Source organism: Crocodylus siamensis, chromosome 1 (genome assembly GCF_052110815.1).
Source record: "Crocodylus siamensis isolate JL-2025a chromosome 1, ASM5211081v1, whole genome shotgun sequence".
NCBI classification, from domain to species: domain Eukaryota; kingdom Metazoa; phylum Chordata; order Crocodylia; family Crocodylidae; genus Crocodylus; species Crocodylus siamensis.
The window spans coordinates 221484780-221497562 of record NC_143395.1 but is presented as its reverse complement, the minus strand read 5'-3'; the positions used below and the strand labels follow the sequence as shown (position 1 = coordinate 221497562).

At 41.7% G+C, this 12783-nt stretch overlaps 1 protein-coding gene across 2 annotated transcripts in view; it reads left to right on the top strand.

The window, feature by feature from the left end:
- EPHA3 (EPH receptor A3) overlaps positions 1-12783 on the top strand; it is a 366545-nt gene that overhangs the window by 295629 nt on the left and 58133 nt on the right. For both annotated transcript variants that reach the window (XM_090057555.1, XM_090057547.1), the window contains exons 12-13: positions 900-961; positions 6850-7059. In XM_090057555.1, the coding sequence (XP_089913681.1) occupies positions 900-961; positions 6850-7059 (272 nt within the window). The remainder of the gene's footprint in view (positions 1-899; positions 962-6849; positions 7060-12783) is intronic.

Genomic DNA, 12783 nt, shown 5'->3' with positions numbered 1-12783 from the left:
CACTTCTTTTTTCTGTCTTTTTTTTGACCGCCCCCTGGATATCCAGGGGTCAAAAAAAACCCTCCACACTGCTCCCTTGCAGCACAGAGAACAACAGAGCATGCAGTATGTGGCATCACTGACATGTCTGCCACGCCACATACCATACAGCCACGCTTGTCTGGTCATAGTCTATAAGATTTCATAGCCAATGGTAGGTAAAGGTATCTGCGTATTTAAATACACAGTGGATAAGGGCATTTCTATAGTACTTTTCTATGTAAGTTCTTTTTAGCACTTACTATTTGAACACCAACAAACATTCATTCTAAGGCATGATGGGATCTAATCCACAATCCCAACCACTACATGTGACTGGCAGGATGCACAATTTTAGGATCAAGGACCAGATCCCAGACATGCCCTACCTGCCAGTGTAGGGGAAGCCCAGCATCATGAAACTCATGTCTCTTTCACTGTATTATCATGCCTTAAATTGACTTGAATGTGTGGCTGGGTTATTATTTAAGGCATGCTTAACCTGTTAATTGCATCTTAAATATAACCTGTGTCAAGGTCCTTACTGTGAGCTCTTCATGATTGGGGGACAGTGTGGTGTAGTGACAGTGCAAACTGGAAACATTGGTACTTCACCTGCCTTTCTTAATACTCAACTTGTTCACAGTCACAAAGCTAATAAAACTGGGTGCATTACCCCTGTCTTCAGTGGAGTTGTATTTATACCTTAATACTGTTGTTCTTGCCTCATGAATCTTTCTTTAGTTTTGTTTTTCATTTTTTATTTAAAATAATCTGTGCTTGGTGGGAGGAGGACATTATTTAGAAACGAGTTTCTAAAACAGATACAAATAACTTCTTCTGTTTCTGAGAGTGGTGCATTTCTTTTAATGTATTTTCAGGTAAGCCAGTTATGATTGTTACTGAGTACATGGAGAATGGCTCCTTGGATAGCTTCCTACGAGTGAGTACAGCTGTCAGTAACATTGCTCAGTAATACATTTGTCTTTTTTTCCCCATTCTTTCCTTCCAGGCATCATGAATTCTCATCCTGTTCTTGTATCATTCATTGTTTCCTTTTTGTTTTGTTCATGTTTGTTTTGAAATGCTCCAAAGGCATCTGGAAATCTGTTATTCTGTTTTGATTCTTCACATTCAGAGTCACTCTGGAATTAATTGAAGAAAGCCGAAATGTTGCTTAGTTCATTCTATTTGCGGAAAAACAAATCTGATTCATAAACATTGTAAAGTGTTTTTATGAGGCCATAGTGCACTGCTATTGGTAGACAGTCAAGGTATGCAATATATGTCTTGCTAAGCACTATCGAAGAGGAATGACTGTGCGTAAGCGTTAAAAGTAAGTTGTTACTTAGCTGAGCAAGAGCTTAAATGTGACAAGGTATAAGAATAACCACGTACCAGCAGGTGTTGAAATTTTATGTTACCGATCTTTATTAGCATGTCCTCTCCTCCATTCCTGTACTGCATTCATTTGTATGCTTATTTTATCCTCTTTTCTTTAAAGCTTTTAGCAAAACTGGAACCTTCCCCAAATCACCAGAATTTAAATTTAGACAAAACAATATGTCAAAAATGAAATCCCTTCTAAGTGGCAACATTTTATTTTCATTTTTTGGGGGACCCTCAATTCTGACTTAAAGCTTTGTCTTGGTTTGGCCATGGTTGAATGCCCTCCAAATTCATAAAACTGAAATAGATGTTTAACCTTAAAAGGGATTTATTTTCAGTATTTATTTCAGTATGCTCTGTATAAGCATGTGTAACACATATACATAGTACATTAACTCTATTGAATTTAATTTTGTTAAAGATAAAAATCCCTGAAAAAACCTCTTTTTGAGTTTTTTTCTAATGTCTGATCTAGTTAGCCTGTTCAAGGACTTCACAGCCAGTATACCCAAAAAGTTCTCCCTGGACATATCTACACATGCACTTTAGTGCAGAGTAGCCTATGTTACTATGCATTAAGGCATCACATAAAAACCATACAATTACACTAATGCACAATAAAATAGGCTACTGTGCATTAAGTGTCACTTTAAAACCATGGGAATTCATTACTGTGCGCTAAGGCAGCCTAACGCACATTTCTTTAGTACCTCATATGAGAGGGCATTTTTACGCATGCATGTGTCACAGTGTCAGGAGCTTTGAAAAATGCCTGGTCCTGTGACACATATAGTTGTAGAAGTGGTGAAATGTGCATCAATGCTAAGAAAATGGCAGTGGTGCACTTTTGAACTAAAACACCTCGGAGGTGCCTCAGTTCAAAAGCATACCACTGCCATTTTCTGCACGCTGACATGCATTTTGCTGCTTATACAACTGCACATAGGGCAGTGCAGTTTGCCTCAGCTCACATGCGGAACAGACTTGATTAATAAAGTCTGTCTGCTCTGAAGTGGCGGATCTCCGGCATGTAGCTGGAAAAATAGTGTGTGCATAAATGCCCAGTAGCACTAAATGTAATGCACATTAGAAAAAGCCCAATGCACCCTTTAAGATCTAAGCTAAATCTACTTTGCCAGAGATGAAGCCAATTACTTCTTGTCCTACCCGATGTGGACATGAAGAACAAATTATTAATATTCTCTTTAGAACTATTTATTTACTCCAGGTCACAAGTCAATTATTGTTGTTACACACACACAAAAAAAACACAAACTGCATTTATTTTAACAGGTCATGCTTGTTCAAACTAATTTGTTCAGCATTTCACATCATTCCCTAAAAAAGTTCCATTCAAGTCAATAGCAAGTCTCCCAATTCCTTCAATGAGCTTTAGACCAGACCACATGAGGGGCAGAGTTTTGTGAGAAATCACAGCATATAATCATGTGTTTGAAGACCATTTAATAATATATATTCATAACGTGGAAAAGTTCAGGTAGTAGATGAAAGTTTTACAGGACTGGGGTCTCTTCTGTCAGCTGAATTAAGGGAAGTAGTTTCTAGGAGTGAAGTAAGTAAGGATAGTTGTTGTGCAACTATGTGCTCAGCTAACGGCATGGACAAACATATTTTTAGCTATTTTTAAACAAAAGGGGAAGATGCCCATTGCAAGTGCGCACAAACTGTTACAATCTGTCTGTTACATCTCTGGGATTCTGTAGAGATAAATTGCCCTAACTATGATCCAGAAAGAAACCAGGTTAGTACTTTTGGTACTGCTTTTGCTAGACTTACATCCTTGCAAAAATCAAACAGAGGCAATAGTTGCATTGTTTATAACAGATGGTCTTGGAATATTTTTCTAATGTTTTACGAAATCCCAGGGTCTGGTAAAGGGCTTAGCCCATAGCTACCTTTTCTACCCAGGTACATCTTCAGCTGATATTTGCATATAAAAGATACCATCCAACCAATTCTGGGTGCCCCCCAGAGTATGTGAGAGGCAAGGTGTAATAGAGTGCCATCCTTAGTGACCTTTAGAGGCACCTGTGGGCAATCTGGAGTCTCTTTATGTTTGCCCTTCCTGCTGGAAATAGACTCCCCTTCACTCTTCTGCCACATCTTGATGTTTCTTTGGGTTCCAAAGAGGAGGCTACCCCAGGGTTTCCCAGAGTCGGGTCTATGCTCATGAACACCTTGCAGTGACGAGCTTCAGCCTTAAGGACTCTTTATACATTCCTACCTTCCCTTAACGTGCACCATGCCTTGCAGATGTTCCCTGAATAATGTCCTTTTTTGGGACACGAGTTAGTCTAATGAAAGACATCACCCGAAGAAATCTTTGCTTCTCAGATTTTTTCTAATGCAGATTTGTACTGATGACCACTGTATATGCACTGTATCCTGCCACTTTAGTGAAGTCCCTCTGTTCTGCCCATGAAATTCAGACTTATTGTCTTAGCTTCCAAGGCCCTCCATTAGACAGCCTCAGACTCAGCCTATATCTTCAGGCTACTCTCACTTTGTATGCTTGTTCAGGCTGGTTGTTTCACCAACAATACCCGCGTGATAAATTTTGCATCGTTTTCTCTCACAGACATCTCAGTGCCATGCTCCTTTTTGGGTGCGGAAAGAAGTGCAGCCCTCTGCTATAACTGAGAACACTTTGCAGGAAGAGCTCCAAGTTACAACAGTCCCCTGGACCAAACAGACGTTCACTGTTGGTTCTAGGGGGGAGGGAAATCCTAGCTGCTGTCTGTAGCTGGCAGCTAGTTTCCCTGGCAACAGTACCCCCTCCCTCCCAGCCTATCCCTGTTTCAGAATGGCAGGGAGGGAAAGGGAGCAGAGGGAGCTCATTCTAAGGGTTCCCCAACCAGCACTGAAGGGTAGGGTGGGTGACTTGGGGCCCCTGTCTCAGTGGGCTCCAATACAGGCTGCAAAAGAATCCCATTACAGCCTCCTTCCTCCTCACTGTGGGTTGCCTGTCCCCCTTCTCTTTCTCTGCCCAATTGTCTGTCAATTGGATGTTCGGCAACCAAATTGCTGCCTACTGTCCCTTAGCCCAGGTAAGAGGGGGGTGGATCTAGCTCTCTATTGTTCTGAGCTTTGACCTTGTGACCTGGGGGCAGGGACTTGTGCCATGTCACACCCTTAGGTAACCATAATGGGTTTTTTTAATTGGTTGGTCAGCATCAAACAACACCTGCCTTTGATTGGGTCTTGAAGGAAAGGTCATTTAAGGGTCCCTTCATCTTGTGGGAAGGAGGGAAGAGGCACCCTGAATCTCAAGAACACACAATGCACTGCCTGCCTCCAGAGGAAGCTCAATCAGCCTCTGGATGACACTTGAGTAACTTACCTGAAACTTACCTAGAAGTATAGCATAACAAAAGGCTACCAAGCTGTACTGTTTGCTCTGAGTTATTCTTTGACACTTATTGACCTGTACCCTTCCCCAAGCCTACCAGTAAAGTTGTCCACTATAACAAGCTCAGTGGTGCTTGCTGGGAGAGGGATTGGGCAAGCCTTTTTGATCCCTTTGCTCAGCTGACTAAGGAAGGCTACTTTCTATACTTCAGGCTAATAGATGCACTCCACAATCCCAAGGAGTGGATCTACAGGTCCTGTGTATCCTGAGTGGCACAGGGCTCAGATAAAGGCCTGAGTCCGGATGGTGGCAGAGGTACCCTAGGCTTGCAGGTATGCTCCAGGAAGGGAGTTGACCAGAAGTTGGGGAGTCATCCAAAGCCTGGTTTTGTCTCTTTCAGATCACTCCTAGAAACTACTTCCCTTGATTCAGCTGACAAAAAAGACCCCAGTCCTGTAAAACTTTCATCAGAAAACACCTGCACACCTAAAAAAAATTCAAGCCTAAACCAAGAACCTTATCCTCCTTTCCATTCCTGGCATGTTTATATGCATGCACTGACTGTGATTGATAATGTGACCTTTTCAGGACAGGCTCCTATCACTGTGTCCTTATCCCATGCCTGTCACATTCTAATCAATGCCTGGACCTGACCTATTAACATTCCATCCTACCTTTCTTTAATGCATGATGTAATTTAGCCAGTTAATTAGCAGACTCTGCTTTCAAAAGTATTGATTTAAATGTACTAATGAATTCATTTAAATTTGTAGTTTTAATTTATCAGCTCTTAGAAGCATAGGACTCATCCACATGGGTCACTGAGTATAGCATCCAGCTATCTCAGGCAGCCAGCCCAGACAATTGCATTCATACTCCATCTTAAATTTGGCTACCTTGTTGGCTCCTCTTGGAAGGCAGTTCTAGGACATCATCCTTCCAAGTGGTAGAACCTTCTTCTCAATTCTAGCCTAAATGTGCTATGAGCAGTTCAGGGCTGTTTTGTTCCTGGGCAAACCAGGCAAAGTTTAAGTGAGTTTCATCATTTGCAAATGATGTGCATCCTTTACAATAAAGAGGGTTTTTTTTATGAAAGGAAATACAGAAGCTCTTAATTGTCATATGAACATCAGCAGGTTATACTATATGTTCCTATTATATTTACATGGATAAGGTTGGTCCATAAAATCAGTGGCCAAAAACAAAACTTATTCTTGCAATCTGATTGAGGTTTCACTCCTATGCTGGTTCAGACTCTTGATTTATAGTCTTAGCCTCTGCATAAGCCACAAGCTAAGACTATATGTTAGTCTCAATGTTATTGCAGAAACAGGGCTTTAGTGTGCTAACTGATGACTGAGCAACCTTTTGTTGTTATCTGTAGATTCAGAGCACCTACCATTCCCACCCCATTCTTACCTCTCCACTCCAGGGCTCTCCACTTTCTCCTCCCTTCTTTCTCCCATCCCTGTGAAGGAAGAAGAAAAAGAAGCGGGGAACCAAAAAAGTGAAGCCAGAAGTTGATGTAGCCTTTTCAAGTGCCCCATGGCTGGCACTAGCAGAGGCTGTAAAATTTGGAAACATTCCAGCCAGGAATGACACAGAGGGCTTTATGTGTGTCCCCTGGCTCAAACATTCCCTTTATCACTTGGAAACATTTAAGTTTTAAGTCTGCCTGCACCCTTAATGATTCCACTAGGATTTTCATAGGTGCCTAAATCTCACTGAAATTGGATTCACATGGAAGTTAAGCATTAACTGTCACTAGATACCTTGAAAATCCCAGCCTTGATGGACCTGTATAGTTTGGGTTCAACTGAAATTTAAATTTGCCTTCCTCTTGTGTGACAGAATTTCTGTTAAGAGTGTAAACAGTAAAGCAGTTTTTGTTCCCCAAAAGACAGCCTGTCCCAGATGGGCTTCCAAATGATCTAGAGATTGTTTTCCTTTAATTAGCAAATGTTCATATAATGAAGTTTATCCTGGGTTTCAGTGATTTTAGTAGAAATTATGTGCATGTGGAGGAAGAGGAGGGACTAGTCTCTTAATCATGCCTTTCAAATGTGTTACAGAAACATGATGCTCAGTTCACAGTCATCCAACTGGTGGGCATGCTCCGGGGGATAGCATCCGGCATGAAATACTTGTCAGATATGGGTTACGTCCATCGTGACCTAGCTGCTCGTAACATCCTCATCAATAGCAACCTGGTGTGCAAAGTCTCTGATTTTGGCCTCTCACGTGTATTGGAAGATGACCCAGAAGCTGCTTATACAACAAGGGTGAGTTTGAAGGTTGGGGTTTTGCCTTTCTTAATTACTGCTGTAAAACAGTGATGCAAAAGAGAGAAGTTTGAGGTAGAAATATGCCCTTGAACTTCTTAAACTGTGCCACATGAACCACTGTGCCCTACAGAGCCTCATAAAAGCTGAGCAGTGAACTGATCGGCTTGCTACTTACTGTTGAGCACGCTACAGCCAATTCCAAGTTGTACATCAGGGAAAATAGAAATAGGAAGTTATAGCTCTGCAGTTACTGAAAATCTTTCTATATATACAAATTAGGTGTCACCTAGCATCTTCTAGCAAAGAAGAGGTAGTCTTGTGCATAAGGCATTGGCCCTGGCTCTCAAATAAGCTGGGTCCAGTTCTCAGTCTGAGTGGCTTTGGGCAATTTTATTATCTATTGATACCTCAGTTCCTCCATCTATATAAAGTGATCAGTAATTCCTCCTTTCTCTTATCTTTTGCTTATTTTTTTTACAAGGCAGGATCCCCAGAACAGAGACTATTTATTACTATCTCTTTTTTACAGTACTTAATAAAATAGAGCTCCAGTTTTGACTGGAGTAATGTAGGCATTACTGCAGTGCAAGATTACTAGACTCTCCTAATGAAGACAAGGGAAAGCAAAGGTACACAGATGTGTGTGGAGTTTCTCAAGGCTATATATCAGCACTGTCAGAGTACAGCAGGGGTCAGCACCCAGGCACATGGGCTGAGCATGGAACGCAAAGCCATTTTGCTTGGCACGCCACCGCCAGCCTGGTCTCTAGGCAGCTGCTGCCAGCCACAAAACCCGGGCTGCTCCCAGCCGGTGGCTGGGCAGCTGCAAGCCCTGCTGCAAGCAAACCAGGCTCCGTGGTTAGCAGCAGCTACCCAGAGCCTGGGCCGGTTGCAGCCACCGGTACGGAGCTGATGCCAGAGCCCGAAGCAGCTGTTTGCAGCCACCTGGCTGCAGCTGGCCCAGGCTATGGTAGCTGCTGCCAACCACAGAGTCCAGGCTGCTTGCAGGGCTTACAGCTGAGCCCGCCTGACTCCCACCCACTCCAAGCCCAGCCCCAGCCCAGTCCCCCCCCAGGATGAGGCTAGTGCTGCCCCTTGCCAGGAGCACTGCACATTTTCTGGGCTTGGCTTTGCGGGGTGGGTGGTTGGTTGGGCTAATGGGCAGGCTCCAGGCTGGGGCCTTGGCCAGCTGCACTGCAGCCCAGGAGCAGGATCCCCAGGGAAGCACAGGGGCTCTGATGGGACCAGGGTATTGTTGGGTCAGACTTTGTCCAGTGGCCCAGGAGACCATCTCCATGTGCCCGTGCATCTGGTTCTGTGTTTGTCTGGTTTTGTGTGTCTGTGTGCGCACACGTGTCTGGCTCTGGATGTGTGTCTGCATGTGTCCGTTCTGGGTGTGTTCTGGTTCTCTGTGTTTGTGCACATGGTTTTCTGTGTGCATGTGTGTGTCTGGTTCTCTCTCTGCTCTCCTTTTTCTTTCTCTCTCTCTCCTTTCTCTTATTTGTCTCTCTTTTTTTTTCTCTCTCTGTCTCATTGCAACATGCTCAACAAAAAAGGAATACACAACAACAAAGGCAACATTTATGATTATTAAATATATATGCAGTGCATCCTGCCATGTACGCCCCCCACCCCCATTTTGTTTTTATGGCATGCTGGCACTCCAGCACTTTCCAAGGTAGACATTGTGGCTTTTTCGGCACTCCGGCCAAAAAACTTTGCCTACCCCTGAGTTTTAACCCTAGTTTCTTTGTGGCTAGTCTAGTACCCTCTCCCCTGGACTGTGCTGCCTTTGTAATATAGTTTTGATTCATTCAATTTGAAAAATGTCCTTATTTTTTTAATGATTTTGTCAGACTAACAAGTTTAGTTTTGTGTATCTAGTTGTTAAACAGGAATTGGGTTCTGTCATCCATGTTAACGTTGTTGTAAAAGCACTTTATTAACCAGAAGAAATGACATTTAATATCCAATGTCATTGTCTTATTTAATTTACACTGATGCTTGGTAAATGCACTCTGCTTTTTCACTGCACAAACCTGATTAGATTGGAAAGGATCAGCAAAAATTGTAATGCGTGCATTTCAAGCTTTCCTCTGCTTATGATCAATAGCAGGCACAATCAGCTAGCGTGATATTTTCCAAACTCTAACCTTCACAAGTGAAATGCCAGAGGATCTTAACAGGTGAAAAGTGAATTATATATGGTAGCTGTTTTCTTTAGATATTTTTTCATATTATAATCATAACTTGCCTATCATAAAGATGGCACTCTTCATCTTCCTAGTGTTTCTGACTGCTGCTTGATAAGCTGTCTCATTAGAAGTATACACCAAATGAAGCTTAACGGCACATAAGAATGAATGGATTCTCTACAGTTGTCCTTGAGAAACAGATACTATGAAGAAGATTCAATATGAGAACAGTGATTGTAATGCTCAGAATTTAGGCAGAATTGTATAAGATTATTAAATGCTATTGAATCATAGAAAGGCAAGATTCTATGATTTTACAGAATCATAGAAATGTAAAACTGGAAGAGCCCAGAAGGTCACGTAATCCATCTTCCTGCTCTGAGGCTAGACCCTATAAACCAAGAACATCCCTGATGAACGTTTAACCTTTTTCTTTAAAAGTGCAGCAGTGGCAGGGATTTTGTAGCCTATCCAGAAACATTGTTGTAATGCTTCTCTGTCCATACAGTGTGAAATGTTTTGGTCATTGCTACATTAAATTTAATCTATTGCAAATTATGTTGCTTATTTCCTTTTATATTCCTGATGGACATGGAGAAGAAATGGCCAATGTCTTCTTTATAACTTTTTTTTAGATATTTATAAGAACATAAGCACCATACTGGGCCCAACCAGTGGTCCATTTGGCCCACTATCTTCTCTCCAACAGTGGCAGGTGTGAATGCCTTAGAGGGAAAGCATTGAACTGGGTATATCTAGGGTGATCTATCCCCTATTTATTACTGTCCTTGGCATACACATTGGTTTAGACATGCCAGAGGAAACATCTCCAGTCATTTTGTCAAGACAGTTATAAGGTCTCAAGTCTTAACATTTCTAGACTAAATAGAAAATATCTCTTTCCACCTTTCATGATACTTTATTGCTTTCTAAATAACTTACCATTTAAATTGCTCTGTTCTGGATTCCCTCCAGCTTGCCTACACCGTCTTGAAAGAGTGGTGCCCAGAACTGGATAAAGTTCTCCAGCTGAACTCTCACTGGTATAGAATAGAGCAAAATAGTGTAGTATGTCTTACAAATGGCACTATTAATGTTATCCGCCTTTTTTGTAGCAGCTGGATTACGTCTTTTGACTTTGTATGGTTCACACAAGACATACATTTGCTAGGTTGAAAAACTAAACAAATTTTAAAAATCACGATCCATACTCCCAACATCAGCTGGATTTCATTGTACACATTTCTTTAAGACCTGCTAAAGTTAAATTTAGTGAGGGAGTCTTTGAGGCTGTGCTAAAGCTGAGGAAAGCTCCTGAATTCCATTTTGGTTGGAACAAAAGTGGCATGGGTAGAAATAGTCGCTGTGCATCAGCCTATGAAGTTTTATAAAGGAAGTGGAATTTCCTGAAAATGAAGTGCATGGATGGAATTGTATGACTTGTATAGCCTTTCGGTAGGAAATAAGGATCAGAGATTTATATGATATCATCAACTCTGGCCAGTATGTTCCTTAGCACTTATGTTCCTATGGCAAATGGTATGATTGAACTCTTCTCCTACCTGATCTACTCACAGGCTTACCTGCTTGTTTACATTCAGATAAAGAAATTGGATGGGAAGAAAACATTTTTCAGCATGTATTCCTCTGAATTTAATGAGGCCAACAGTGGCATTTAGACAGCCAAAGGAAGATGCCAAGATTATGAATATCTCCTAGAGCAGTCTAGGCCGCATTGTATTTCAAGCAAAGGATAAATGGGGAACCCTAAGACCCACTTAAAAATGGCAAGAGAAAAATTCTGCCAGAAGCAGGAAAGTTACTTAGTTAACAAAAAAATGAAGTGTGTGACAGTGAGGACATTTGGATGGCATTCCTTTTGTTGCTCTCAAGCACAGAGATTTTGGTAGCAGCAGCTGGGGGGACCATCACATTTCTGCATTTGGAAAATGTTGAATAGGAGAAGAAGTTTTTAGAGCAGTCCAGAGACCATCATTTTTTCTGAACATTTTACCCCTGAGTCTTTTCTGAAATGAAATTGAGGTCCATTGACAAAAAACAAGAAAGTTTATGCTACTGCTGCTTTTAATTTAATGAAATAAAAACACTGTCTACAGGACGGTCCACCCTAAAACATTTAACTGGCACCAAGTCCCTGATAAGCAAACAGAAGAAAAAATAACAGCATCATTTAATGCATGTACCAGCTACACAGAGCAGTAGCAATTAGGCCGTATTTTTCCTTAAATAACAAAACTGTGACCTTATGTCAAACCATTCACTTTAAAGTAGTGAATAAAGTGTGCTACACTGCGATGTTCTCAAGCAGTAATAGTTCAGGCCCCAGTCCCATGATGACTGCCTGGACAGACACTGGCTAGAAACAGATGTCTCCAAATGAACCTGATCAGCTGTGCGACAGTGTTACAGCACAGCCGATCCATTTCATCATGCCAAGCATGTCACCCCTTGTCCTACCCTTGAAGGCACAGGACAAGGAACTGTGTGATGTCCCTGCTTTCCCTGCCCAGCCAGACCCAGTCTGTAACAATCTGACTTCCTTGCTTATGGAGAGGCACCCCAAGATTTCTCAGGATACCTCTCTGTAAGCAAGGAAAGCAGGCAGGTGCTCCCAGGCTTGAGGAGGTCTCAAGGCCCCAAACCACTTGCTCTGGGTGGCAGCAGAGTGCAAGCAGCTCAGGCTGCTTATACTCTTTCACCACAGAAGTAATAGACATCTACCACAATAAATTAGCAGGGTCTATCATCACCTTTTGTCACACCACTAATTTTCCCTTTATGTAGCATGAAAAAGGGTGTCAGTGGCTTTTTGCTTAGCATTTGTGTCACCTTAAATATTTTAGGGTGGCACAAATGAGACGTCAGGGTGACATCTGTTTCTACCCTCTGTGCCTGTGCTGATTTTGTGGATGCTTTTGCTATTCTGAGTTCCTTACCCTCAGATGTTCTTTAGCAACATCATAGATATGTTCAGCTGTAAGGGACTTTGAGAGATCATCAGATCCATCTTTGTACTGAAACAGGATCAAGTATGCCAAGACTATCCTTGACAGATGTTTGTCTAACTTGCTCTTGAAAACCCTCACTAAAAAAGTTTTCACAGCCTTCCTAAATAACCTGTCCAAGGAATTCACTGACAAATTCACCCAAAAAGTTCTTAAAATCTAACCTAAATCTACTTTGCCTACAGATTAAACCAATTACTTCTTGTCCTATGTAATGTGGATACGAAGAACAAATTATTAGTATTCTCTTTAAAACAGTTTTTTTTTACATATTTGAAGATATTTCTCTTTCCTCAGTCTTCTCTTTTCAGCTAAGCAAACCTAATTCTTTCAGCCTTTTTCCATAGGTCACATTTTAGTTATTCTCTTCTGGATTCTCTCATTTGTCCATGTCTTCATTAAGGGTGAAAGTCCAAAACAGGATGTGGTACTCTAGCATAGGGTACTCTAGCATAGGTTATGTACCTATGCTAGAGTACCCTATGCTAATCCTCAGCTTC